Source organism: Haemorhous mexicanus, chromosome 31 (genome assembly GCF_027477595.1).
Source record: "Haemorhous mexicanus isolate bHaeMex1 chromosome 31, bHaeMex1.pri, whole genome shotgun sequence".
Taxonomy (NCBI): Eukaryota; Metazoa; Chordata; class Aves; order Passeriformes; family Fringillidae; genus Haemorhous; species Haemorhous mexicanus.
The window spans coordinates 4,334,628-4,362,550 of NC_082371.1; the positions used below are offsets into that span (position 1 = coordinate 4,334,628).

Consider the following 27,923-nt stretch of genomic DNA (forward strand, 5'->3'; position numbering starts at 1 on the left):
GGAAGTGGCGGAGGGGAAGCGGCGCCGCTGAGGGGCCCGAGCGGGACCGGGATCGGGAACCGGGATCGGGATCGGGAATTGTGAGCGGGAATTGGGAGCGGGAACCGGGATCCAGAACCGGCAGCGGGGAGCGCCCCCCGCGCGCAGCTCCAGGTAGCGGGGCCTGAGGGGCGGGAGCGGCCTGAGGGGGTCAAGGCCTGAGGGGGGGCGCGGCCTGGGCGGGAAGCGCGGCCTGAGGGGGCCCGGCCCCGGAATCCCGGGATTTGGAGGGGGCAGCGTCACCTCTTCCCTCGGAAAATCCCGGGGTTCGGGGGGTCACGGTCACTCCCCCCACCATTGCTGGAATTTTGGAGGGTCACGGTCACTCCTTGCGACGGAAAAGTCCCGGGATTTGGGGGGGTGACGGCCACCCGCTCCCATCCCAAAAACCGGGATTTGGAGGGGTCGTGTTCACGTCTTCCCACAAAAAAATCCCGGGATTAGTGGGGATCAGGATCGTAGCCCCCATCCTGAAATTTTGGGGGGTCGCGGTCAGTCCTTCCCCATCCCAGATCCGGACGAGGGGGATTGGGAGGGGTCATGGGCATCCCCTCCGTCCTGGAATTTCGGGGAATTTGGGATCGGTGTGAGGAGTTTGGGATGGGGATGGGGAGTTTGGGATGGGGAGTTTGGGATGGGGAGTTTGGGATCGGGATGGGGGCCTTGGGATCCTGGATATATGGGAAAACCCCAAAATCCCACGGAATCCCTGTCCAGTCCCCCCCAGTCCTTGTGGGAACCCTGGGAAAATCGGAATCCCGAGAAAATCGGGAATCCCGAGCCCTCCTGGCTCCCGCCGGGGCTGAGCCGCTCCCTTTCCCTTTGGGATTTTCGGGATCCCGGGATCGGGGCCAGGCTGCGAGGCCGGCAGATGGTCGGGAATTAATCCCCTCCAAATCCCGGGAATTTAATCCCACACGGATCCCTGGGGATGAGGCAGCTGCGCCGGGATGGGGGATTTGGGATCGGGATGGGGGGGTTGGAATTGGGGGTCTAGGGTTGGGACCGGGATTTAGGACTGGGAGTTTGGCATTAGGATTTAGGATCAGGATGGGGGGTTGGGGATCCTTTTGGAAACCGGGATTTGCCACAGGTGGAATTTTGGGATAATCCCTCCCTGTTTGGGGCTGTCCCTCTTTCCCCGCCTCCTTTCCCGTAGCGATTTTCCAAACCCCGCTCCTGATCCCAGACAGCTCCTCCAGGACTGTCCAGGCCTGGTTTTATTCCCAAAAAAAAGCTGGGATTGGGATGGGGAGGAAGGAGCTGGGCTGGAGAAATCCAGGATCCGCCCCAGACATTCCCAGGGATTTGGATGTGAATGGGAAAGGACAAAGGGCGCAATTCCCCCCGGAAAACAGTTCCCAGCTTTTCCAAAGAATTCATTCCCTACCTGGGAAGGCTTTCCCTGGGATAAAAGGGCAGGAAAAGGGGATTTGGGGAGGAAAAGGCCTCTCCAGAGGCACATTCCAGGGGGAAAATGAATGGAATCCCACCTGTTTGGGGTTTTCTAGAAGCCTCAGATCCAGAGGGAATTTGGGGCTGGAATTGGGGTTGGATCTACGGCTCTTTCCCCTTTTTCGCAGATTTCCAAGCTGGAAAACTGTGGGATCAAACCCATCCTCATGAAAGGAGTTTTTTCCCTAAAGAAACCAAAAATCCTTGGAGCTTCCAGGCTTGCTGGAAGTGCGGGAATTCTGGGAGTTAACAGGGAATTGTTGTCCCCAGGATGTGACAGATCCTGGGCCCGGCTCCAGGTCGGGATGGGGCTGGGATGGGGCCGGATCCTGAGGGTCTCCCGGCAGTTCTGGGAATTTAGGGGATGGGTCGGCAGCAGGGCTGGGGTGGGAGGGGGATTTTTGGGATGGAGAGGAGGTGTCTAGGGTGGAAGGGGAATGGGAATGGAAAAGGCTGCGGTGCATCAGGATTCCCTGGGGTTTATCGGGATGGAAACCCGGGAATTCCCACTTGGAAACCCCAAACCGCCCCGCCCTCAACGCCTGTCCCCCCAATTCCCAGCCATGGGGGACATGAAAACCCCGGATTTCGACGACCTGCTGGCCGCCTTCGACATCCCCGACATCGACGCCAACGAGGCCATCCACTCGCACCACGAGGAGCCCGAGCCCCACGGCAAGCAGCTGCCGGGGGAGCCGGGCCCCGCGGGGGCCCCCGAGCACGTGCTGCCGCACCCCGACATCTCGGCCGTCAGCGTCATCGTCAAGAACACCGTGTGCCCCGAGCAGCTGGAGGGCAAGGACGCGGCCCTGGCGCCGCGGCTGCTGCAGAACGGCTTCGGCGCCGCCGCCGAGGGGCTGCGCTCGCCCGGCGCCCGCCTGGCCGAGGCCGCCTCCAACGGCGAGTGCTGGGCCAAGGAGAAGGGCTCCAAGGCCTTGGATCTCTTCTCCCACTTCAGCCCCGAGCCCGGCGAGGACGGCGCCAACCTGATCGACCGGGCCCGGGAGTGCAAAGCCAAGGAGAAGTCGCTGGCCGTGCCCTCGCTGGCCGCGTCCCCCACGCCCCCCGGGGACTGCAAGGAGCCCCTGGGAGAAGGCGCCGAGAGCCTGGAGCCAGCGTTCCCGGCGCCATTCCGGGCGGGGAGCGGCCGGCGACGGAGCCCACCCCGTGGCCTGCATCAAGAAGGAGGAGTCGGACTCGGAGGAGGCTCCGGGCAGGGGCTGCAGCCCCAAGGGGCTGGTGCTGGATCACCTCAAGTCCGTCACCGTCCGCTACTCGGCCGAGGACTCTCCCGTGGTGGCGTGGCCGGGAGCGGAGCCGGCGGCGCTGGACGCCGGTGCCAGCGCTGGGGCCGAGCTCAAACGCTCGCCCGGGAGCCCCCGGGAGTCCTTCTCCTCCCCAGGAATTCCCATCCCACCTTCCCCCAAGCAGCTCTCCTTGAAGGAAGAGCGGGAAATGCTGGGGAAATCCGTGGGGAGCCCCCCGAGCGTTTCCAGCGGCGAGGAGGAGGAGGAGGAGGAGGAAAGCACCAACTCGCCATCCTCCAGCTCCTCGCGGCCGCTCAAGGTGCGCATCAAAACCATCAAAACCTCCTGTGGCAGCATCACCAGGACGGTCACCAGGGTGTCCTCGGACTCGGAGCCGCCCTCCACCAAAGTCCCCAGCGAGCAGGATTCCCAGGAGCCCTTGGAGTGTCCCGCCGGCATCGCCTCGGAGGCGGCGGCCAAGGAGAAGTCGGAGCTCTCCAGCCCTCTGAAGAACACGGAAGGGCCCAAAATCGTCAGCGTGCAGCTGGGCAACGGCACCAAGCTGAAGGGGACGGTGCTGCCCGTGGCCACCATCCAGAGCGCCAGCAGCGCCATGCTCATTGCCGCCAGCGTGGCCCAGCAGAAATCCGTGGTTCTGCCCGGAAAAGCCGGCAAATCCGTGGCCAAGAACATCCTGAGCCTGGTGCCGCAGCCGCTGCCCAAGGGCGATGGGAGGCCCAACGGCAGCGCCAAGGCCAACGGCGGCGCCGCGCCGCCCAAGGCAGCGCCCGGCGTGGCCGGCACCGTCATCTCCCGCAGCCAGTCCAGCCTGGTGGAGGCCTTCAACAAGATCCTCAACAGCAAGAACCTGCTGCCCACCTACAAACCCAACCTGAGCCCCCCGGCCGAGTCCAGCCTGGCGCTGCCGCCCTCGGGCTACCGCTGCCTGGAGTGCGGCGACGCCTTCGCGCTGGAGAAGAGCCTGGCGCGGCACTACGACCGGCGCAGCATGCGCATCGAGGTCACCTGCAACCACTGCACCAAGCGCCTGGTGTTCTTCAACAAGTGCAGCCTGCTGCTGCACGCCCGCGAGCACAAGGACAAGGGGCTGGTGATGCAGTGCTCGCACCTGGTGATGCGGCCCATCGCGCTGGAGCAGATGATCGGCCAGCCCGACATCACGCCCCTGGTGTCGCTGGCCCTGCCCGCCGGCAAGGTGGCCCAGGAGGGCGGGGGCGCGGCGCAGGAGCTGCCCGTGCTGCCCCTGGGCTCGGAGCAGAGCAGCTACAGCTGCTTCAGGTGCCTGGAGTGCAAGGAGCAGTGCAAGGACAAGGCCGGGCTGGCGGCGCATTTCCAGCAGGTCGGGGTGGCCACCAGCAGCAGCAGCACGGTGAGAGCGGGGAGGCTGGGAGTGCTGGGCTGGAGGTGGGAGGGCACTGGGAGATGGCCCAGAGTGGTGGGAAGGGAGTGGGAGATGGCCCAGGGTGGTGGGAGGGCGCTGGGAGATGGCCCAGAGTGGTGGGAGGGGAGTGGGAGATGGCCCAGAGTGGTGGGAGGGGAGTGGGAGATGGCCCAGAGTGGTGGGAGGGCACTGGGAGATGGCCCAGAGTGGTGGGAGGGCACTGGGAGATGGCCCAGAGTGGTGGGAGGGGAGTGGGAGATGGCCCAGAGTGGTGGGAGGGCACTGGGAGATGGCCCAGGGTGGTGGGAGGGGAGTGGGAGATGGCCCAGGGTGGTGGGAGGGCACTGGGAGATGGCCCAGAGTGGTGGGAGGGCGCTGGGAGATGGCCCAGGGTGGTGGGAGGGGAGTGGGAGATGGCCCAGAGTGGTGGGAGGGGAGTGGGAGATGGCCCAGAGTGGTGGGAGGGCACTGGGAGATGTTTGCCCTCCTGGTTTCAGTGGGAATCCTCCCCAGGCTGGTTGGGATCCTGGCCCTCCAAGGGCTGGGGTTCCCGGGTTCCAAGGGTAATCCCAGGTGGAATTCCTGGAGTTCTGAGGGTAATCCTGGTGGGATTCCCGGGGTTCCAAGGGTGATCCCGGTGGGATTCCCGGGCTCCGAGGGTGATCCTGGTGGGATTCCCGGGCTCCAAGGCTGATCCCGGTGGGATTCCCGGGCTCCGAGGCTGATCCCGGTGGGATTCCCGGGCTCCGAGGGTGATCCCGGTGGGATTCCCGGGCTCCGAGGGTGATCCCGGTGGCGTTCCCAGGCTCTGAGGGTGATCCCAGTGGGATTCCCGGGCTCCAAGGCTGATCCCGGTGGGATTCCCGGGCTCCAAGGCTGATCCTGGTGGGATTCCCTTGCTCTGAGGCTGATCCTGGTGGGATTCCCGGGCTCCAAGGGTGATCCCGGTGGGATTCCCGGGCTCCGAGGCTGATCCCAGTGGGATTCCCGGGCTCCGAGGGTGATCCCGGTGGCGTTCCCAGGCTCCGAGGGTGATCCCGGTGGGACTCCCGGGCTCCGAGGCTGATCCCGGTGGGATTCCCTTGCTCTGAGGCTGATCCCGGTGGGATTCCCGGGCTCCGAGGCTGATCCCAGTGGGATTCCCGGGCTCCGAGGCTGATCCCAGTGGGATTCCCGGGCTCCGAGGCTGATCCCAGTGGGATTCTCGGGGCTCCGAGGCTGATCCCAGTGGGATTCCTGGGCTCCGAGGCTGATCCCGGTGGGATTCCCGGGCTCCGAGGGTGATCCCGGTGGGATTCCCGGGCTCCAAGGCTGATCCCGGTGGGATTCCCGGCTGATCCCGGTTCCGCAGGTGTGCTCGGCGTGCCCCATGATCCTGGCCAACCGCTGCAGCTTCAGCGCGCACCAGCGCATGCACCGCAGCCGCCCGCCCCACGTGTGCCCCGAGTGCGGCGGCAACTTCCTGCTGGCCAACTTCGAGGCCCACCTGAAGGAGTCCTGCCTGCACTTCTCCCGCAGGGTGGGCTACAGGTACCCCAGGAATCCCGGGAACCCCGGGGGGAGCGCTGGGGAGGTCCAGAAAGGAAGTCTGCCCGTGGAACGTGGTGGGAATTTCCTGCTGGAGAACTGGGAGTCCCTCCTCAAGGACTCCTCCCACAGGGTGGGATACGGGTACGGAGCCAGAGAATCCCAGAAATTCTGGGAATCCTTGTCCGGGGTCCTGGTTCCAGTTGGGAATTTTGCCAGAACTCGTTGGGGATCCAGGTTCCAGTTTGAATTCCCAGAACGGCCTTGGATCCCAGTCTGGGTTGGGAATTTTCCAGGTGTCCCAGCTGCTCCGTGGTGTTCGGCGGCGTCAATTCCATCAAGTCCCACATCCAGAGCTCCCACTGCGAGGTTTTCCACAAGTGCCCCATCTGCCCCATGGCCTTCAAGTCGGCCCCCAGCGCCCACGCCCACGTCTACACGCAGCACCCCGGCTTCAGCAACCAGCAGTCCAAGTGAGTGCTCCCCAGCATTCCCCAGAATTCCCCAGAATTCCAGTGCCCAGGATCCCAGGGAGTGGGCTCGGGTTCCCCTGGAAAAGGCTGGGGTGGGAGGTTTGGGAATGAGAGGAGGGGAGGGGAGGTTTGGGAATGTTTTGCTGTGGCAGTGGAGTTGGTGGTGGAACTGGCTGGAAGATGTGGGAATGTGGCACTTGGGAATGATGGATGTGGTGATCCCAGAGGGCTTTTCCTGCCTGAGCGATTCCAGGACTGGGAGAACTGGGAATGTTCCATGATTGGCAGAACCTTCTCCGTGGCTGGGATGAGCTCAACTCCTGTTCTCCTTTTTCCATCCCTTTTTCCCTATTCTTCCCTCTTCCCTCCTTTTCCCCCCTCTCCTTTCTATCTGTTTTCCTCTCCTTTTCCATTTCCTTTTTCCTCCCTTTTTCCTTTCCTTTTTCTCCTTTATCTTTCCATTTTTCTCTCCTATTCCCTCCTTTTGGTTTCCCTTTTTTCTTCTCATTTCCCCTCCTTTTCCCATCCCTCATTTCTCTTTCCCCTCCTCTTCTGTTCCCTCATTTCTCTTTTCCCTCCTTTTCCTGTCCCTCTCCCGTCCCTCTGGTGTCTCCCCCCCCCCGTTTTTCCCCGTTTTTCCCCGTTTTTCCCCGTTTTCCCCAGGATGATTTACAAGTGTGCCATGTGTGACACGGTGTTCACGCACAAGCCGCTGCTGTCGTCGCATTTCGACCAGCACCTGCTGCCGCAGCGCGTCAGCGTCTTCCGCTGCCCGCAGTGCCCGCTGCTCTTCGCCCAGAAGCGCACCATGCTGGAGCACCTCAAGGTCAGGCCCGGCCCGGCCGCAATTCCGGGCGGGAGTGGCGGAAAATGGGGCTGGGGAGGGGGACCCAGCCACGGCTCGGGGCCAGGCAGCATCCCAGACGGAATTCCAGCCAAAAATGGCAAAGTAACGGCCGGAAATGATGGGAATTTCCCCAGTCTGGGGGAGATGGGAGTGGGAGTGCTCGGGGGCCAGAAACGCGCCAGGCTCGAGCACCTGAAGGTCAGACCAGAATTCCAGACAGAATTCCAGCTGGGAATGGAGGCATTCCAGCTGGAAAAGCCAGAACTCCAGCCCCACTTGGACGGGGAGTGCAGGGAGATGGGAGCCGTGGTCTGGGTGGGGTTTGAGGACCTTTTCCAGCCCAAACCATTCCAGGGTTCCCTGGCCTGGTTTCTGTGGGATTTTCGGGATGAGTCCCGGGTGCTGCCGGGGCTGCTCCATGGATTGCCCATCCCTGGATCTGCCTGGCACCCCGGGAAGGTCGCTCCCCCCCGACGCTCCCCGCTCTCCCCAGAACACCCACCAGCCCCAGAAGTCCAAGGACGAGCCCTCCCGGAGAGCGGGGGCGCTGCTGACGCCCAAGGCGGAGCCGCTGGAGCCGCCGGGGCCGCGGCGCTCGGAGTCGTCCTCGAGCTCCTCGGAGGAGGAGGAGGAGGCGCCGAGCTCGCCCGAGCTGCGGCGGGCGCGGCGCAGCCGCTTCCCCCGCAAGGCCGGCCCCAAGGCCAAGGGCAGCGGCTGGACCTGCGGCGTCTGCCACTCGTGGTTCCCCGAGCGCGACGAGTACGTGGCGCACATGAAGAGGGAGCACGGCAAGGTGGGCGCCGCTCCGGGGCGGGGCGGGGGCGTGAGGGAGAGGGGAGCTCCTCCGGCTGGAGGGGGAATCCCGGCCCCTGGACCCCCCTGGATCCCCCTGGACCCCCCTGGATCCCCCTGGGTCATGGGAATGGAAGGGTTTGGGAATGGGAATGGCTGGATGAACAATCCCAGGCAGGAGCGGGGATGGGAGGGAAAACTGAATTCCCACCTGCAGCTGGAGTGGGAATCCCAGCTTTGGATCCTCCTGGATCCCTCTGGATCCCTCCCGGGTTTGTCCCAGGTTTCCCTGGATCCCTCCCGGGTTTGTCCCGAGTTTCCCTGGGATCTCTCCTGGGTTTGTCCCAGGTTTCCCTGGGATCTCTCCCAGGTTTGTCCCGGGTTTCCCTGGGATCTTGCCCATGTTTGTCCCAGGTTTCCCTGGATCCCTCCCGGGTTTGTCCTGGGTTTCCTGGGATCCCTCCCGGGTTTGTCCTGGGTTTCCTGGGATCCCTCCCGGCTTTGTCCCGGGTTTCCCGGGATCCCTCCCGGCTTTGTCCCGGGTTTCCCGGGATCCCTCCCGGCTTTGTCCCGGGTTTCCCGGGATCCCTCCCGGCTTTGTCCCGCGTTTCCCGGGATCCCTCCCGGGTTTCCCAGGATCCCTCCCGGGTTTGTCCCGGGTTTCCCTGGATCCCTCCCGGGTTTGTCCCGGGATCCTGAGCGCTTTCCCCGCAGTCTGTGAAGAAGTTCCCGTGCCACCTGTGCGAGCGCTCCTTCTGCTCGGCGCCGAGCCTGCGCCGCCACGTCCGCGTCAACCACGAGGGCATCAAACGCGTCTACCCCTGCCGGTACTCCCGGGATCCCGGGGCGCGGGAACGGCGGGGCGGGAAAAGGGATTGGGATGGCCGGACCTGGGAGGGGCCGGGGAGGATTGAGGGGGTCGGGGTTGGGGTTGGGCAGGGAAAAGGGGAACTCTCAAGGAATCGGGGATTAATTCCCAGGAAAATCAGAGTTTAGTTCCCAGGAAAATCAGGGTTCAGTTCCCAGGGAATCAGGGCTCAATTCCCAGGGAATCAGGGCTCAATTCCCACCTGCTCTGCCCAAGATGGCAATTGAAATTCCAGGAGTGAGAAGGATTTGGGGAAGGACTCCGGGCTTTGTATCCGTCTTGTTTGGGGTTGGAATTTGGGAATTCCAGCGGCGGAATTCCCGAGAAAAGCAGGCTGCTCCGTTCCCAGGTACTGCACGGAGGGGAAGAGAACCTTCAGCAGCCGCCTGATCCTGGAGAAGCACATCCAGGTGCGGCACGGGATCAAGGTCACGGACCCCGCCCGCAGCCAGGAGGTCGTCATGGCCCGCGGCCCCTCCGGCCCCGCCCAGGTGGGATCATCCTGGAATTCCGGCACTTCCTGGCGTTCCCTGGGAATTTTGGGGCAGGACTGGGGGGGGTTTATCCTGGAATTACTGCTGGGAACCCACAGATCCCAGCCCTGGGTCTGGGACTGCCCAGGTGGAATTATCTGGGAATTCCTGGGGTTTGCTGGGAATTTCCAGGAATTTCCTGGGAATTTCAGCGTTTGTGGCAGGATGGGAATGGGAGGCGCCTCATCTCAGAATTCCTCCTGGGAGCCGCCCCGATTCCCAAGGGGTTTCCCGGGAAGCCGCGCCCGGGCCTTGCTGGGAATTCCCGGCTTTTCCCGCTTTTCCAGGCGCCGGGGCGCAAGCGGAAGCTCTCGTCGGACGAGTCGTGCAGCGAGGAGCCCGACAGCACCACGCCGCCCGCCAAGAGCCCCAAGCCCTGCGGGGCCAAGGCCCCGTTCCGCTGCCGCAAGTGCGGCTTCCTGGCCGGGAGCCGGGCGGAGTTCCAGGCCCACATCCCGCAGCACCGCACGGACGGGAATTCCCAGCAGTGCCGCGAGTGCGGCCTCTGCTTCACCTCGCAGATCTCCCTGAACCGCCACCGCTTCATCTCCCACAAGAAGAAGAAGGGAGCGGAGCCCGAGGAGCCCTCGGGAGGCGCCGCCCAGGGCAGCGGCAGCGGTGCCGGTCCCGGCGGGAATTCCGGCGGCGGCTCCGAGGGGAAGCTGGAGTGCAAGGTCTGCGGGAGGGGCTTCGAGAGCCAGCTCAACCTCAAGACGCATTTCCGGACCCACGGCATGGCCTTCATCCGGGCCCGGCAGGGCGCCGAGGAGAACTGAGCTGTGCAGGAATCCCGGCATTCCCGGGAATCTGGGGTCGGCTCCAAGCCCGGGAACCGTGGCATTCCCGGAATTCCAGGATCAGCCCTGAGGAGAACTGAGCATCCCCGGGAATCTCGGAATTCCCGAAATTCCGGGGTCGGCTCCAAGGCCGGGAATCGGCGCCGTGTACATAAAACACCCCCAGAGCCCTTCCCGGTGTCCGAGGGAAACGTGGGAATGGGATTGGGACTGGGACGATCCCAAATCCCGCCGGGAATCCCCTGGGAATGTTGGATTTTGGGGGGATTTGGGGCTTCTGGGACCCCTCCGGGCTCTTCCCAGAAATTCCCGGATCCGGATCGGGCGGGGGAAGCTTTTCCAGCGAAATCCACCTTTCTTTGTTATTATTTTTGGGTTTTGTTTGTTTCCCTGGATGTTTTTTTCCCGTTTGGGAACGTTCCCGGTGTGTTTTGTTGGGAAGGAGGCGATTCCAGAGTCCTGGAATTCCGGAGGTCCCTGGGAAGGGCACTCGGACACTTGGCCGGACATTCCCAAGGGAGCAGGAAGAGGAAAAAAGCTGGAAAAAAGGAGAGAGAAGAAGGAAAAGAGGAGATTTTTCTTTTGGCAGAGGAATAATGACCCAAAAAAGCCAGGATTGGGAAGGGATCCCAAATCCCAGCCGGGACCCTTTTCCTGAAGAAAAAGTGGGAAAACTGCTCCCAGATTCCAGGCTGAGGCTGAGGTCTGGGGGCTTTTCCAGCTTTTTCCAGCTCCTCCTTCCCCTCGGGCTCCGGGACCTTTCCCACTTCCAATCCCCCCCCAAAATCCTCTGGAAAAGCCCCTCCTCCCTCTGGCACCGTACTCCCAGAATTCCTGGGAGAATTCCGGGAATTCCCTGTGGATAACCTTCCCCTCTCCCTGTAAAGTTGTATCATACACTAAAATCCACGAATCCCAACAACTGCTGTGCTCCTTCTGGGATTTGGTTTGGTTTTCCAAGGTTTTTTTTCCCTTTTTTTGTGTTTTTTGGGATGGCAGAAGCTGCTTTGAGGTTGATTTTTGTTTTCTTTTTTTTTTTTTTGGTTTTTATTCCCAGTTTTTCTGACTTTTTCCAGCAGGAGTGAGGGGAGTTTTCCCTCCCCTTTTCCCTGCGGGTGGATGGATGGAAAAAGGGTGGGAAAAAACTGGGAAAAATCAGGTGGAATCGGCCATTCCCAGAAATCCCCCAGGCCGGGTGTAAATAGAAGAAATTAAAGTTTCTACGAGATTTAGAAAGAAAAAATTCCCAGAAAAGAAAACTATGGAAAAATGGCTTTGGACCCACGGTTTTCCAGCATTTCAGTGCCTTGAGCTGGATTGGGGGTGGAGGGAGGGAGGGGCTGGAATTCCGGGAATGTTCCCCCCTGGAATTCCGGGGCTGTTCCCCGGGAGCGTTGGGGATTTTGGGAATGTGCTGACGGAAAGCCGCGGGCTCGAGAGGCTCTCAGGAATTCTTTATTCTGTAGGAATCGATTCCATTAAACTCCAGTGGTTTCACCCTCTGTGCCTCGGCTCCTCCCGGGATCGCCGGGAATGGGAACGGGGAGGGGCTGAGGGCTCTGGCTGCATCCCCACATTTTGGTCCTGCCCCCCAAAAAAGGGGCTTGGGAAGGGTTGGGGTCCCCTGCGTCCCCTCCCTGTGTCCCCTCTCTGTCCCCAGAGCCCCCTCCCCCCTCCCCAGGGGGGTTGAAAAACCAAATTTTGGGGTTTTTAATGCTAAAAATTAAAAAAAAAAAGGGACATTGAGGGGACACTGAAGGGACACTGAGGGGACACTGGGGGGACACAAAGGGGGGACACTGGGGACACCAGGGGGACCTTGGGGAAGAGGGACACGAGGGGACACAGGGACAGCAGGGGGACACTGGGGACACTCCAAGTGTCTGCAGCCGGCCGGGCCCGGGGGAGCGGGAGGGGAAATTCCAGGAAATTTTCACTCCCTGGGAAGCTCCGGATCCTCCCTGATTTGGGATCAGGCCCCCACCCCCCCCCCACCAATGTGTCCGACATTCCAGCCCCGAATTCCCGGCTGGAATTACCCGGGAAAGGGGAGAGGGGAGTCCCAGCCCTCAATTCCTGGAAGAGCCGGAATCCCACCGGGAATTCCCCACCTGGAATTTCACCTGGAATCCCACCTGGGAATCCCACCTGGAATCCCCCCCAGCCATCCCTGGGTGTCCCAGGAGAGGGAAGGACCCCACAGAGCCGGGAATTCTGAGAATTTTGGGATTTGGGGAATCCCAACCTTCCGGAGACCCCTCCCCATTCCCACCCTGCACATTCCATGGGATTGGGGGCGAATTCCAGGGAATCCCAAGCAGAGAAAAGGGGGAGCTGCCCCCATCTCCACCCCATTCCATCGGGATTTCCCCCCACACACTCTGCTCCTCCGTTCCCGCTTTTCCCGCTGTTTTTCCCGGCTTTTTCATGGAATTCTGTCCCATCCCTCAGCAGAGTCCAGGCCGGGGAGCAGCCCAACCTCGGGCCCCGGGTCCGAGGCCGCTTTTCCCGAGGGAACAGAATCGGGAAGTTTGGAATTCTCCCGTTTCTTCCAGGGGGAGGGAATTATTTCTTTTTCCGGGAATTTTTTCCGGGGAATTTTTTTTTTTCTTTTTTCCTTTTTTCCCCCGGGGTGGGGCCTCTGGAATTTCACATGATGCCGTTGGTGAGGTACTGGAAGCCGTCGTAGAGCTTGGTGGTGATGGACCTCATGGAGCCGTCCACCATCTGCTCCACCAGCAGCTGCAGCTGCTCCTCCGTCAGGTTCATGTGGAAACGCTCCTTCAGGTGCCGGATGGTGGAGGAGCCGTGGAAGCACGGCAGCTGTGAGCCTGGGAACGGGGAGAAATCGGGGAAAATTGGGAAAAACGGCAGCTGGGAGCCTGGGAACGGGGAGAAAACGGGAAAAATTGGGAAAAACGGCAGCTGGGAGCCTGGGAACGGGGAGAAATCGGGGAAAATTGGGGAAAACGGCAGCTGGGAGCCTGGGAACGGGGAGAAATCGGGGAAAATTGGGAAAAACGGCAGCTGGGAGCCTGGGAACGGGGAGAAATCGGGGAAAATTGGGAAAAACGGCAGCTGGGAGCCTGGGAACGGGGAGAAAACGGGAAAAATTGGGAAAAACGGCAGCTGGGAGCCTGGGAATGGGGAGAAAACGGGAAAAATTGGGAAAAACGGCAGCTGGGAGCCTGGGAATGGGGAGAAAACGGGAAAAATTGGGAAAAACGGCAGCTGGGAGCCTGGGAATGGGGAGAAAACGGGAAAAATTGGGAAAAACGGCAGCTGGGAGCCTGGGAAATGGGGAAAATGGGAAAAACGGCAGCTGGGAGCCTGGGAACGGGGAGAAATCGGGAAAAATTGGGAAAAACGGCAGCTGGGAGCCTGGGAATGGGGAGAAATCGGGAAAAATTGGGAAAAACGGCAGCTGCGAGTCTGGATATGGGGAAAAAAAGGGGAAAATTGGGAGAAGTTGGAAAAAACAGCAGCTGCGAGCCTGGGAAATGGGGAAAATTGGGAAAAATGGGAAAAATTGGGGAAAACGGCAGCTGGGAGCCTGGGAAAACTGAGAAATAGGAAAAATGGCAGCTGGGAGAATGGAAAATCAGGAAAAAATGGGAAACGACAGCTGGGAGCCAGGAAAAATGGGAAAAATTGGGAATCTGGGAGCTGAGGGTCTGGAAAAATGGGAAAAATTGGGAGGGGAATGTTGGGAATCTGGGTTTGGAATGGGGGAATGGGAGCAGGGAGCTGCGAGGCTGGGAAGGGGGAAATTCAGGATGGGAAATGGAGAAGCGGGATGGGATGAGGGGCTGGAAGGGGGAATGTTCTGGGAGAAGCAGGCTTGGGAGGGGAATTCCCGGGATTCCCACCTTGCTGCATGATCTCCACGATCTGCACCACCTTGTCCATGTGCTTGCGGGCAGCAATCAGCCCCTGCAGCATCAGCATCTTGTAGTAGTTGAACATGTCCCCGTCCAGGCCGCCCATCACCTGCGGGACAGCGGCAACGGCGTCGGCAACGCCCTGGAATGGCTGGGAGTGCCCTGGGAACCCCTGGGAACCCCTGGGAATGCCCTGGAATACCCTGGGAATGCCCTGGGAATGCCCTGGGAATGCCCTGGGAATGCCCTGGGAGTGCCCTGGGATGCCCTGGATCCCCCTGGATCCCCCTGGATCCCCCTGGGATGCCCTGGGAATGCCCTGGATCCCCCTGGGATGCCCTGGATCCCCCTGGGAATGCCCTGGATCCCCCTGGATCCCCCTGGAATGCCCTGGGATGCCCTGGGAATGCCCTGGATCCCCCTGGATCCCCCTGGGAATGCCCTGGATCCCCCTGGGAATGCCCTGGATCCCCCTGGGAATGCCCTGGATCCCCCTGGATCCCCCTGGATCCCCCCGGGCCCCCCGGCCCCCACTCACGTCCACGAACTCGGAGGTGAGTTTGAAGGCCGAGGTCTCGAAGCCGAGGTTCCGGGGGGAGCTGCTCAGGATGAAGCCGAAGTCGATGTGGATGATGTGGCCCTCGGCGTCCAGCAGGATGTTCCCATTGTGCCTGGGGGCATGCCGGGGAATTCCGAGAAATCCCAGGGAGATTTTAGGAAACAATCCAGGAAAAGTCACGTTAGATTGTGCTGAAACCCCAAAAATGGCAGCAACTGCCCTCGGCTGCAGCAGGGCGCTCCCGCCGCGTCGGGGGCAGAATTCCAAAAAATCAAATTAAAAAATCAGAAAAATGCTGAAAAACATTCCCAAAAAAATTCCAAATTCCCCCAAACCCTGGGAGTCACCTGTCCTTGACCTGCAGCAGGTAGCAGAGCAGGCAGTGCCCAGCAGGCCCCATTAATTAGTGATATTAGCTCATTAATTACCTGTCCTTGACCTGCAGCAGGTAGCAGACCAGGCAGTGCCCTCAGGCCCCATTAATTAGTGATATTAGCTCATTAATTACCTGTCCTTGACCTGCAGCAGGTAGCAGAGCAGGCAGTGCCCTCAGGCCCCATTAGCTCATTAAGGAGCTCATTAATTACCTGTCCTTGACCTGCAGCAGGTAGCAGACCAGGCAGTAGCCCGCGCAGCTCCGGACGAAGTTCCTCTGGGCCGACAGGAAGCTCTCGCTGTTGGCGCTGCCGTGCTCCTGCCGGAAGTAATCCAGCAGCGAGAGCTGCGACTGCTTCTTGATCTGGTGCAGGGAGACGGCGCTGAGCACGGGCTCGATCATCCCGCTGTCCGCCGAGATCACCAGGATCTTGTAGGGCCGGATCCAGAGCGGGACCCGCTCCTGCTCCCAGATGGCCTGCGGGGTAAATCCAGTGAAACCCCAGAAAACCCCAGTAAATCCCAGTAAAATCCCATAAAATCCCAGTAAATCCCCAATAAAACCCCAATAAAATCTGACAGAAATGGGGTCAGGACCCGCTCCTGCTCCCAGATGGCCTGCGGGGTAAGTCCAGTGAAACCCCGGAAAACCCCAGTAAAATCCCATAAAATCCCATAAAATCTGACAGAAACAGGGTCAGGACCCGCTCCTGCTCCCAGATGGCCTGCGGGAGGGAGCGGGGTAAATCCAGTGAAAATCCCGTAAAATCTGACTGGAATTTGGTTAAAATTATGTGAAATTGAATAAATTCCCTTAAAATCCCATAAAATCTGTCTGGAGCAGGGTTAGACGATGGGAAATGAGATAAATCCTGCTAAAATCCCAGCAAATCTGACTGAAATGGGATCAGACAGTGGGAAATCGGTTAAATCCCAAAAACATCCAATAAAATCTGACTGGAATGGGGTTAAATCGTGTGAAATTTTAAAAAATCCCATTAAAATCCCAGCGAATCTGATTTAAATGGGGTTCAACGACACGAAATTAAGGAAGCCCTGTTAAAATCCCACCTATCAAATTTAAAAACCCCCTTGAAATCCCAGGAAATGCCACTGAAAACCAGGAAAACCAGGAATCCCACAGGGGTTTCTTGGGAATTCCCTGGGAATTGCCTCCCCTGGAGCCGTCTGAGCACCTGGAATCCCAGGGAAACTCCATGAAATCCCCCCCAGAGCCCGGGGCTGATTTCGGGAGCCTCTCGGGGACGGGGAGTGCTGGGAATTCCCGGGAGCTGCCTCACCTGGAGCTGCTTGAGCACCTGGAAGGCCAGCAGCTCCTGCCGCAGGTCGTCGCCGCACTTGACGATGACGGAGAGGAGGCGCCAGGAGGGCAGGTGCCCGTAGGGAGAGGCTTCCCGGATCCTCCTGAGGGAAAACCGGGAAAAACGGGATCGTCCCGGCAGCTGCCGGGCGGGGGAAGCGCTGGGAACTCCCGGGAATTGTCTTGGTGCCATCCAATCCCACTGCAATCCCATCAAAATCCCACTAACATGATCACATCCCATTAAAATCAGACAAAATGCCATTAAAATCTCATTAAAGTGCAAGAAATCCCATTAAAATCCCATAAAATCCCATTAAAACTATCAAATGTCCTTAAAATCACATAAAATCCCACAAACCCCCACAAAATCCCATAAAACCCCCACAAAGTCCCATCCAATCCCATTCAAATTCCATCAAATCCCACAAACCCCCACAAAATCCCATCAAATCCCATTCAAATTCCATCAAATCCCATAAAACCCCCACAAAGTCCCATCAAATCCCATTAAAATTCCATCAAATCCCATAAAACCCCCACAAAATCCCATCCAATCCCATCGGGACACGGATGACACCCCCCAAAATTCCTCAATCCCAGGGCCTTTTCCCGCTTTCCCCAGGAGGAATTCCAGGCTCGGAATTCCAGCGGGTTCCCCCCAGGAAAGAGCCAAACCCGCTCAGAGCTGCCCCAGATCCCGGGGTCGGGGCAGGCCGGCGGGGGATCCCCGGAATTCCCGGAATTCCCACCTGACTTTCTCCTGCCAGGGCTCCTTGAGGGCCACGGCCGAGGGGTCCTCGGGGTCCCTGCGGAACGCCGTGGGCGTGTGGGCCAGCTGCTCCGACAGCCGCCGCCTGCGGGCGGGACAACACCCCTGCATTCCTGCTCGGGGACTGCGGAATTCCGGAATTCCGGGGGTTTCATCAGGGAACACCCCTGCATTCCTGCTCGGGGACGGCCCGAATTCCGGAATTCCGGGGTTCTTATCAGGGAACACCCCTGCATTCCTGCTCGGGGACGGCCCGAATTCCGGAATTCCGGGGTTCTTATCAGGGAACACCCCTGCATTCCTGCTCTGGGACGGCCAGAATTCCGGAATTCTGGGGGTTTTATCAGGGAACACCCCTGCATTCCTGCTCTGGGACTGCCCGAATTCCGGAATTCCCGGGTTCTTATCAGGGAACATTCCTGCATTCCTGCTCTGGGGACTGCCGGAATTCCCGGGTTTTTATCAGGGGAAATTCCTGCATTCCTGCTCTGGGGACTGCCGGAATTCCCGGGTTCTTATCAGGGAAATTCCTGCATTCTGCTCTGGGACTGTCAGAATTCCGTGGTTCTTTTGAGGGAAAATGCCTGGATTTCTGCTCGGGGAACTGTCAGAATTCCAGGTTATTCCGAGGGAAGATTCCCAGTTCTCCCCCAGCTCACCGGATGTCCCCGGCGGCGATGAAGACGGGCTCCCGGCTCTCCTGGCTGGTGATGGAATCCACGGAAAACTGGGAGATGTTGTCACAGCTGTTGGTGTGCATCTCTGGGAGCTGCGGGAATCCCGGGGAAACCCCAGAAAATTCCATGAAACCCCATCAGATCCCATTGAAATCCCATAAAATTCCATAAAACCCCATCAAATCCCATTGAAACCCCATAAAGTCCCATTGAAATCCCACAAAATTCCATAAAACCCCATCAGATCTCATTGAAATCCCATAAAGTCCCATTAAAATCCCATAAAATTCCATAAAACCCCATAAAATTCCATGAAACCCCATCAAATCCCATTGAAACCCCATAAAATCCCATTGAAATCCCATAAAGTCCCATTGAAATTCCATAAAATCCCATTGAAACCCCATCAAATCCCATTGAAACCCCATCAAATCCCATTGAAATCCCATAAATTCCATAAAACCCCATCAAATCCCACTGAAATCCCATCAAATCCCCCAGAATCCCATAAAGTGCCCCAAAGTCCCAAAAAACCCCAAAAATGCCAGGAAATGCCATGAAATCCTATCAAATCCCATCAATATCCCACGAAATCCCACAATATCCCATCAAACCCACGAAATCCCATTTTCAGTCGGGGGCACCCAGAATGACAACCCCGCATGGAACCCCCAGGGACACCTTGGGGACACCTTGGGGACGCCTTGGGGACACCGTGGTGCCACGACCCTCTGGAAAATCCCATTCCCAGCATTCCCACCTCCCCGGCGCCACCCTGGTGCCGGAACCTTCCGGAACAGCCCCGTTCCCAGCATTCCCACCTCCACCTGGAGCTCCACGATGTCGTCCACGGACCAGGCCTCGTCGTCGTTGTCGTAGTTGGGGACGGTGCTGAAGCTGCCGGCCCTCTGCTCGGGGCCCATGCCGCATTCCGGAAGGTTCTCGGCCGAGCGCGTGCTCCGGATCCGGTTCTCCGGGATGCGCGCGGGGACATTCGCCGTGTCGAAATTGTCACATTCCAGCACTTCCACGTAGATTAAATAGGGAGCCTGGGGAGAGCGGGAGCGGGGGCGGGATGAGGGACACCCCGGGGCCCTGACCTGGGGGGACTCCGAGGGTTTGGTGGAGAGGGAGGAAAAGGGCGCAGATCCCAGAGGGAAGCCGGAGGCTCTGGGGGGGTTGGGCCCAATTCCAGCTGCCCCAGCACCCCCAGCCCTGGAAGTGACACCTCCAGCTCTCCCACCATTCCCGGGCCGTCCCAAACCCCAGATCCCATCCCAAACCCCATCTCCCGTCCCAAACCCCAGATCCCATCCCAAACCCCATCTCCCATCCCAATTCCCATCTCCCGTCCCAAATCCCAGATCCCATCCCAAACCCCAGATCCCATCCCAAACCCCAGATCCCATCCCAAACCCCATCTCCCATCCCAAATCCCAGATCCCATCCCAAACCCCAGATCCCATCCCAAATCCCAGATCCCATCCCAAACCCCAGATCCCATCCCAAACCCCATCTCCCATCCCAATTCCCATCTCCCGTCCCAAATCCCAGATCCCATCCCAAACCCCAGATCCCATCCCAAACCCCAGATCCCATCCCAAACCCCATCTCCCATCCCAAATCCCAGATCCCATCCCAAACCCCAGATCCCATCCCAAATCCCAGATCCCATCCCAAATCCCATCTCCCGTCCCAAATCCCAGATTCCATCCCAAACCCCAGATCCCATCCCAAACCCCAGATCCCATCCCAAATCCCATCTCCCGTCCCAAACCCCAGATCCCATCCCAAATTCCAGATCCCATCCCAAACCCCATCTCCCATCCCAATTCCCATCTCCCGTCCCAAATCCCAGATTCCATCCCAAACCCCAGATCCCATCCCAAACCCCAGATCCGATCCCAAACCCCAGATCCCATCCCAAACCCCAGATCCCATCCCAAACCCCAGATCCCATCCCAAACCCCAGATCCCATCCCAAACCCCAGATCCCGTCCCAAATCCCAGATCCCATCCCAAATCCCATCTCCCAGACCTTGTCCTTGGAGCTGAGCACCACGGCCTGCAGCGGGGCACGCGCACCACGTGGTGCTGGAAGGCGGCACCACCACAGCTCCCCGCCATTCCCAATCCCCAATCCCCAAATCCCAGATCCCAGATCCCCACTTTTCCCGCCCCCTTTCCCAGACCTTGTCCTTGGAGTTGAGCACCACGGCCTGCGAGCGGGGCACGCGCACCACGTGGTGCTGGAAGGCGGCACCACCACAGCTCCCCGCCATTCCCAATCCCCAATCCCCAAATCCCAGATCCCAGATCCCCACTTTTCCCGCCCCCTTTCCCAGACCTTGTCCTTGGAGTTGAGCACCACGGCCTGCGAGTGGGGCACGCGCACCACGTGGTGCTGGAAGGCGGCCGTGGGCAGCCAGGCGCGCGCGGGCAGCTTGTGGTTGAGCAGGGAGAGCTCCGAGATCAGGCGCTGCGTCTTCTGCTCCTTGGTGGGCAGCGTGGCCAGGCGCCGGCCGATGGCCATCAGCGACTTGATGAACTCCCGCTCCGGGGCCAGCCGCGCCGGCTGCCGGGACAGCGGCCAGGGGCAGAAACGGGGACAAGGGAGGCAGCGTCACCTTCTCCACAGAAGGTGGTGTCACCTTCTCCCATCCCATCCCTTCCCATCCCATCCCATCTCATCCCATCCCTATCCCCTTCCTACCCCATCCCATCCCATCCCATCCCTTCCCATCCCATCCCATCCCATCCCATCCCATCCCATCCCATCCCATCCCATCCCTTCCCATCCCATCCCATCCCATCCCATCCCATCCCTATCCCCTTCCTACCCCATCCCATCCCATCCCATCCCATTCCATTCCCACCCCATCCCTTCCCATCCCATCCCATCCCATCCCATCCCATCCCATCCCTATCCCCATCCCATCCCATCCCATCCCATCCCATCCCATCCCATCCCATCCCATCCCATCCCATCCCATCCCATCCCATCCCATCCCATCCCATCCCATCCCATCCCATCCCATCCCTATACCCTTCCTATCCCATCCCATCCCATCCCTATCCCCATCCCATCCCATCCCATCCCATCCCATCCCATCCCATCCCATCCCATCCCATCCCATCCCATCCCATCCCATCCCATCCCATGGGATCTTCCCACCCCTCGCTTTTCCCTGCTCTTCCCTCCTCCCTTCTGGACTGCCTGTGAAAGGCTTGGGAAGGATTGGGGTGAAAAATTAAAAACTGGGGAAAAAAGGAGGAAAACGGAGGTGATGGCAGTGGTTTTCCGGTGGGATCCATTTCCTGCCTTTCCCTCTTCCCTGCCCTTCCCCTTTTCTGCTCCCGAGCCAGCCAGGCCAGCTGGAAAAGGGTTGGGATCCCAAGGAGAAGGTTGGGAAAAGGGAGGGAAATGGAGCTGAGATGTCGGTGCTTTTTCACTGGGATCAAACTTCTGCGCTTCCCTCTTCCCACCCTTCCCTTCCCTCTTCCCAGATCCTGGAAATCTGGGGCTCCCCTCCATCCCCCAGCAGAGCAGGATCCCAGAGCCTTTTCCTTCCCCCTGGAATTCCAGAGCCAACACTCCCAGAGGGAGCTCCCAGTCCCGCTGGATTCCCGGGATTCAGGAGGATCCTCCCCCTGCCCCTCCCTGCGGCCCCAATCCAACAATCCCCCTGGATCTGGGATTTCCCTCGGGATGCAGCTGCCCCTCCCCGCACCGATCCCAAACTCCCAGGCTCGGGAATAACCCGGGCTGATTTTCGGGATCTCGGATCATGCTGGACACGGCGCATGCAGAAAGCCACGGATCGGGAAGAGGGAAGCAACGGAAAACGCCGGGAAAATCGGGAATATCGCAGAGCAAGAGGAAAGGGTCAGGAGCAATCAGGGAGAGAAGGATGGGGATGGACATTCCTGGCTGGGAATCCACGGGATTTGTAGTCCACGTCCAAACATTCCCTCAGGAATTCCCGGATAAAGCTCAGCTTCCCTGCCCCCACCTGGCTCCAGGCACGGGAGGAATTTTCCAGAGGTTCCCAATCCCGGCCGGATCCCAAAAATCCCTTTCAGCTCTGCAGGGACTTGGATCCCATCCCTGCAAAACCCGGGATATCCCACGGATGCTTCCCGGCTCTTCCCGTGGAATTCCGGGGGCTCTGATATTCCTGCTCCTCCCATCCAGGTTTTCCACAGGTGCTGTCCCCTCGGAATTCCAGGAAATGCTTCTCCCAGCGGGATATCCCAAGGAATCTGGGAATCTGGGATCAATCCAGGGATCCCCCTGGATCAGCCCCACCTCGACCCAGGGCAGTTCCTGGGTTTTCCAGGGATCCCAAAACGCTTCCCAAGGATCTTCTCCCAACCCCAGGAATATTCCAGCGGTGCCAGGACCCGCTTGGAGCCTCTGGAATTCTGGGTCCGATGGGAACTTTGGAGATCTTGGATCTTCCAGCCACAGGGGCTGGGAAATTCCATCACCTTCCAGAGGGAAAATTCCTCTTCATCCCGTTCCAAACGGAAATTCCATCCCTTTCCAAAGGAGAATTTTCCTCTTCATCCCGTCCCATTCCAGAGTGGATCTTCGTCCTCATCCCATTCCAAAGGGAAATTCCAGAGGGAATGTTCCTCTTCTTCATCCCATTCCAGAGGGGAATTCTCCTCTTCTTCCCATTCCAAAGGCCAATTCCAGAGGGAATTTTCCTCTTCATCCCATTCCTCATCCCAGCATTCCCAAGGATCCTTCCCACACCAAGATTTCCCACTCCAACAGAACATTCCTCAGGGAAGGAGGAGTTATCCCCGTTTTCCGCTGATTCCCAAAAGAACCCTGGAGGGTTGGCTGGGCTGGGAGGAGCAGGAATGGGTGGAAATCAAGGAATTCCTGGAATTTTGGGCGTGAATCTGGGGCTTGGAGCTCATCCCAAGCATCCTGCCATCCCTATAAACAGTGGGATTTAGGATGAGCCTGAAATTTGGGATCAAACCCCAACAAAATTCCCAAATGATCCCTGGGAATTCCCAGCAGGATCAGAGCTGGGTTGGAATCCAGGAATTCCCAGAAAGGCCCCCAAAAAATCATGGAATTCTTCCCAAACTCCCCGTGCTGGAGGAAACCATGGACTACACATTCCCACCGGGAATCCTGGCGGGAAAAGAGGGAAAGATTCCAAAAAAACAGCGGGAAAAGGGTTCATTCAGGAGAGAAAAATCAGGGAAAACTGCCAGGATTCGATTGGAATTCTCATGGGGAAAAAAAAAAGGAATTGAAAGAATGGAATCAAGGAATGATTGGTGGGGAAAAAAAAATGGGAAAAAAGCAAATCAATCCCATCGGGCCGAGAATTTTGGGAGCCAAATTCCAAGGGAAAACAGCATTTCCTCTTCCACCTGCAACAGAAAAGCAGGAAAAGCGGGAATTCCCTCATTCCCGGATGGATTTTGGTGGGAAAATGGGATTTTTCCTGGATTCTATCCAACTGGAAGGAATTTTCCTGGAATTCCCATTGCAAGGAAACGTCGCGGTGGCGATGCCGGGATTTTTTTTTGGGAATATCTGGGGAATGCTGGGAAATTCCAGAGGGGTGGAATTGAGGAAATGCTGCGGCGGGAAGAGGGAGCCTCCGGAAAACGGGATCGGAACTTACGGGAGCCAGGGATTTATCCAGGCTTTCCGTACTCGAGGAGAATTCCTGGGAAAAGCAGGAGAAGGGGGATTCGGGGCGGTTTTTTTGGGGAATGTTTTCCACAGGAAAGAGGGGAAGGAGCAGGGAAAAGGGGGGAGAAAAAGCAAAGTTTAGCTCCAGGTGCACTTCCAGCAATTCCCAAGTTCTTCTGGTCCCATCCTCTTGGAATCACCACAAAGCTTCCGGGAAGGAAAATTCCACGGATCTCAAGGGGGATGGGATCAAAGCGGGGCAGATCCGAGCGCTGAATTCCCAGGATTTTCCCGGATTTCCTCCTCTCTGGGATTCCTCACCCCAGCCCAGGAGGACCAGGATGGATCCAGCTCTGAATTCCTTGGATTACTGACCTTCTCCACCACCAAATCCACGCATTTCTCATTCCCTGGATTGCAGTTTATCCTGAATTTCATCACATCAAACGAATCCCATGGAAACGACCCTGAAAGCTCCCAAAATCCCAGCTCCTGAGGCCCCTTTTACCACGGAGAAATTCCTGATTTATCCCAAGTTCTCCTGCCATTCCCACATCTCCCTCCGAGCTCCATCGCAAGCAATTCCCATCCCAAATATCCCAAAATTCCAGCGGAGTCCCTCAATTCATGATCTTCCTCCTAAAAGGGATTCCATGGAGCTTCATCACATAAACCCCAGGAATTTTGGGGCTAAAATTCCCAAAAATTCCCAAAAAAAGGGGAGAGCCAGGCCTGGATCCCACCTGGCGGGAAAACTGACGGGAAACGACCCCAAAGTTCACCAGGGGAGGGAAAATTTGGGATGATTTTCCATCAATTTTCCCTTCCCTGATGAATTTTGGGATCGTTTCCCATCAATTTCACCTGCTTTTTCCAAGGAATCCCTGGATTCCGGAGGGAAGAGCAGCCAGTGCTTCCAAGAACTCCGGGAATTTTGAGGGACAGTGGGGATCCAGGGCTGGAGTCCCCCTGGCTTTGTGGTTTCCCAGCTCTTTCAGGATCGTTTCCAGGAGTTTCCTCATCCATAATTGATGGAAAAGCTCCGGTTTCTGCCTCCTCCTTTTCCATATTAAAAATTCATCCCAGCGGGAACGGCCCCGGATTTTTCCGGGGTGTTTTGATCCTGAATCCGGCTTGGAAAATTCCTTCCCAATCCTTCCTTCCACCCTTATCCCAATTCCCAGAGCTGGGAACAATCCTTCCAAAGCTTCCCAGTGGAATTCCCAGCGGAATCAAACCTTGGATTTCTGATCCACTTCCCAGGAACTCCTGGGAATTCCCAACCATTCCCAGTTTCGCTGGGGTGCATTCCACCCTCTGGAGGATTTGTTTTTCCCAGATTTGGGAGGCGCTGCTCCCAAAATCTGCTTCCAGCACCAGCTTGGGGCTCCTCTCCCATCTGGAATTCCCAGCTCATCCTGGGATCAGCCTTGGAGCACAACCCCAATCCCAAAGGAGCTCTGGGATGAATCCCAAGGAACAACCACGGGATTCTCCCAACACACCAATCCTTGAAGCACAATCCCACAGAATTCCCTCAGGAAGGTCCCAGACCTCCCCTCCTCCTCGCTCTGCACCTTGGCACGGCCGGCTGAGCCTCAGGGCACAACCACAACCCTGGATCTGGGATGAATCCCAAGGCAGGACCACGGGATCCCCCCAGCTCACCAATCCCTCAAGCACAGCCCCCCAGAATTCCCTCAGGAACACCCCAGACCTCACCTCCTCCTCCTCGCTCTCCACCTTGGGATGGCCGGCTGAGCCTGGCAGCTCGATCCCAGCCCCACAACAGCCCTTCCCCCAGAATTCCCTCAGGAACACCCCAGAGCTCACCTCCTCCTCCTCGCTCTCCACCTTGGCATTGCTGGCTGAGCCTTGCAGCTCGATCCCAGCCCTGCAGCGGCCCTTCCCCCAGAATTCCCTCAGGAATGTCCCAGACCTCACCTCCTCCTCCTCACTCTCCACCTTGGGATTGCTGGCTGAGCCTTGCAGCTCGATCCCAGCCCCGCAGCGGCCTTTCCCCCAGAATTCCCTCAGGAACACCCCAGAGCTCACCTCCTCCTCGCTCTCCACCTTGGGATTGCTGGCCGTGCGCTTCAGGTTGCTGCTGAGGCTGATGGACACCGTGGCGTCCGACTTGGACCTCTGGTGAGTCCGTTTGGAGGGCGACAGCCCCGTGTCGGCCCCGGGCAGGGCGGCGCCCAGCTCCCTCCTCCTGCCCGCCGGCTTCAGCTCGTCGGAGAGGATGAGCCTGCGGAGCTTGGTGCCGCGGGAGTGGCGCTGCGTGGAGATGTGCATGTCCGAGGAGTAGGCGCCCAGCAGCAGCGCGCACTGCAGCGAGAAGTCGATGCTCTGGCGGCAGCGGTGCACGATGTAGGGCTTGATGGCGTCGCCCACGTCCTCGTCCATGTGGATGTACATGTTGAGCAGCTGGGGCAGGTAGAAATCCACCTCCTCGTTGCGGAAGCAGAACAGGCGGTTCCCGATGTAGGCCTGCACGCCGGGCTCCTTGGAGTTGTACAGGTAGGAGATGGCCATGGAGATGTCGAAGAGCTTGGACTCGAAGAGGCGCAGCAGCCACGACTGCTTGGCCTGGTTCTGGCGCTTCCGCGCCGTGCGGGCCGCGGCCGAGCTCTCCTCCTCCTCCTCCTGGATGCGCGAGCCCGGCGGCTCGTCCAGGCAGCGGATCTGGCAGCTCTCCCCGTTGGGCAGCGCCTCGGGGCAGGAGCCGTGCAGCTGCTTGACCTTCTCCAGCACCTCCTCGCAGGCCCTCTTGGCCACCTCGGCGTCGATGAGGGCCAGCTCGCCCACGCCCTCCGTGATGACGCTCAGGGAGGAGCCCCCGGCGCCGCCCCCCGGGGAACTGCCCGGCTCCGGGGGGCTCTTCCCGGCCGGAGAGTCGCCCATGGTGGAGCAGGGGCTGCGGGGCTCAGAGCTGGGGAAACGGGGAGAGACCGGGATCAGGAACGGGACTTGGGGTGGGATTAAAGAGGAGGAGCAGTGGGGGAGCTACAGGACTCACTGAGGGGGAAACAGGGAGAAACTGGGATTAAACTGGGAAAAAATTGAGATTGGGGATGGGATTTGGGGTGGGATTAAAGAGGAGGAGCAGTGGGGGGACTGCAGGACTCAATGAGGGGAAAAATGGGGAGAAATCGGGATCAGGAACGGGATTTGGGGTGGGACCCAACAGGAGGGGCAGTGGGGGGGCTACAGGACTCAAGGATGGGGAAAAACAGGAAAAAACTGGCATTAGGGAGGGGATTCTAGGGGAGAAACCTGGGATACACCTGAAGGGAAGATGGAGGTTAATTTTTTTTCCCTGTTAATTCAAGGATTTTCCCCGTTAATTTCAGATTTTTCCTTGCTAATTTAAGAATTTGCTTTATCCCTTTATTTTTCCAACTCCCAAAGAAAGGAGCAAAAAAGCTCTCAGGAATTTTCCCTAAATACTCCAAGTGAGTCAAACCTAGGTCACCTCCCAGATACCACTTCTCCTTTTTTTTTTCCTCTTCTTTTCTCTTTTTTTCCCACTTCTTCTCCAAGAAATCCCAGATGCCCAAATCCTGATCAAAGTCTGAGAGTTTGGCTCCATTCCCCCATTCCCAGCACTCCAAATCCCACATTCCTGACATTTTTGTGGCTCTTAGATCCCAAAAACCCCTGAAAAAATCCCTGATGCTCCCATTCCTCAACGAATCCCAAAAAATGGGGGAGGAAATTCGGGATTCCACACGGCCCCACCATTCCCATCCCTGTTTTTCCACAAATCCCAGATTCTCCTCCTCTATCCCAATCCCAAATCCTTACATGGCTCCAACCCAAAAATTCCCAGGGATCCCCTCCCTTCCCAAAGCGCTCAGCTCATCCCAAAAAAACACATCCAAAGCTTTTCCCTCTTCCCAGGAATGCCACAGGATTCCAAAGCCTGGAGCAATCCCACAGTCCTGGAATTTCCTCCTCCCATGGACCACATTCCGTACACAAATTCCCACCTTTTGAGGTTTTCCAAGTTTTTGTTTTTTCCCAAGGGTTGGGAAATAAACTGGGAAAAGGCAAGGGGGAGAAAAGCAGGGAAAAAAAGCAGGAATCCACCTTCCCACCCGGATCCCAAGGGCGGCTCCTGGCCTGATCCAAGCATGGACCCTGAACTGTGGGACCATAAATTATCCAGGAAATCTGGAGCAGGGATCACCCAGGAATTCAGGAGCAGAAATCATCCAGGAACTCCTGGAGCAGAAATCTGGCAGGAATTTCAGGAGCACAGCCCTGAAATCCCACCTAGAATTCCAAGGAAGAAATCAGGGACTGTTTTCAGCAGATCCACGGGATCCACACCAGAAATGACTCCAAAACCTCAAAAACTTTTCCAACACCGGGAAAAAAAATCTGGGAACTCCCCTTTTCCACCCAGTTATTCCCTCCTGGATTCCAGGGAAGTGGAAGGAATAAAAAGGGAGGGATTAAACGTAATTATTTCTCATTATTAAACTTCCCACCAACTCCAGCCAAAGTTTTCCAGGGACAACGTTCGCGAGAGGATGAGTGACCCACGCCAATCCCAATTTTACGTAATCCATGGAATTTTAGTGGGGATTTTGGGCAACTCCAAAGCTCCCATAGGCACCAGATGGCCCCGGGAGGGAGGAGGGGGGAAGGGTTGGCAAATCCTCCGGAGGAAAAGCGGCTG

The 27,923-nt window shown here is 58.4% G+C and overlaps 2 protein-coding genes across 4 annotated transcripts in view; one reads left to right on the forward strand and one right to left on the reverse strand.

Moving 5' to 3' along the window:
• ZNF687 (zinc finger protein 687) lies at positions 1 to 11,477 on the forward strand. Its single transcript, XM_059870992.1, is given in 10 exon segments — positions 1 to 153; positions 2,056 to 2,633; positions 2,635 to 4,131; positions 5,495 to 5,673; positions 5,967 to 6,143; positions 6,807 to 6,969; positions 7,484 to 7,783; positions 8,497 to 8,609; positions 9,000 to 9,141; positions 9,471 to 11,477. Coding segments are annotated over 9 exon segments (3,636 nt in total). The 5' UTR covers positions 1 to 153; positions 2,056 to 2,057; the 3' UTR covers positions 9,960 to 11,477.
• PI4KB (phosphatidylinositol 4-kinase beta) overlaps positions 11,414 to 27,923 on the reverse strand; it is a 16,812-nt gene continuing 302 nt past the window's right edge. Inside the window, exons 2-12 of one of the 3 annotated variants that reach the window (XM_059870994.1) lie at positions 25,289 to 26,168; positions 23,223 to 23,267; positions 19,913 to 20,140; positions 18,387 to 18,614; positions 17,548 to 17,657; positions 16,869 to 16,973; positions 16,097 to 16,220; positions 15,008 to 15,273; positions 14,400 to 14,532; positions 13,850 to 13,970; positions 11,414 to 12,811 (exon numbers count right to left, since the gene is read on the reverse strand). In XM_059870994.1, the coding sequence (XP_059726977.1) occupies positions 12,630 to 12,811; positions 13,850 to 13,970; positions 14,400 to 14,532; positions 15,008 to 15,273; positions 16,097 to 16,220; positions 16,869 to 16,973; positions 17,548 to 17,657; positions 18,387 to 18,614; positions 19,913 to 20,140; positions 23,223 to 23,267; positions 25,289 to 26,140 (2,394 nt within the window). In that variant the 5' untranslated portion in view covers positions 26,141 to 26,168 and the 3' untranslated portion in view covers positions 11,414 to 12,629. Of the gene's footprint in view, positions 12,812 to 13,849; positions 13,971 to 14,399; positions 14,533 to 15,007; positions 15,274 to 16,096; positions 16,221 to 16,868; positions 17,013 to 17,547; positions 17,658 to 18,386; positions 18,615 to 19,912; positions 20,141 to 23,222; positions 23,268 to 25,288; positions 26,169 to 27,923 lie in introns of all 3 variants that reach the window. The other 2 variants (XM_059870993.1, XM_059870995.1) reach the window with 2 other exon arrangements.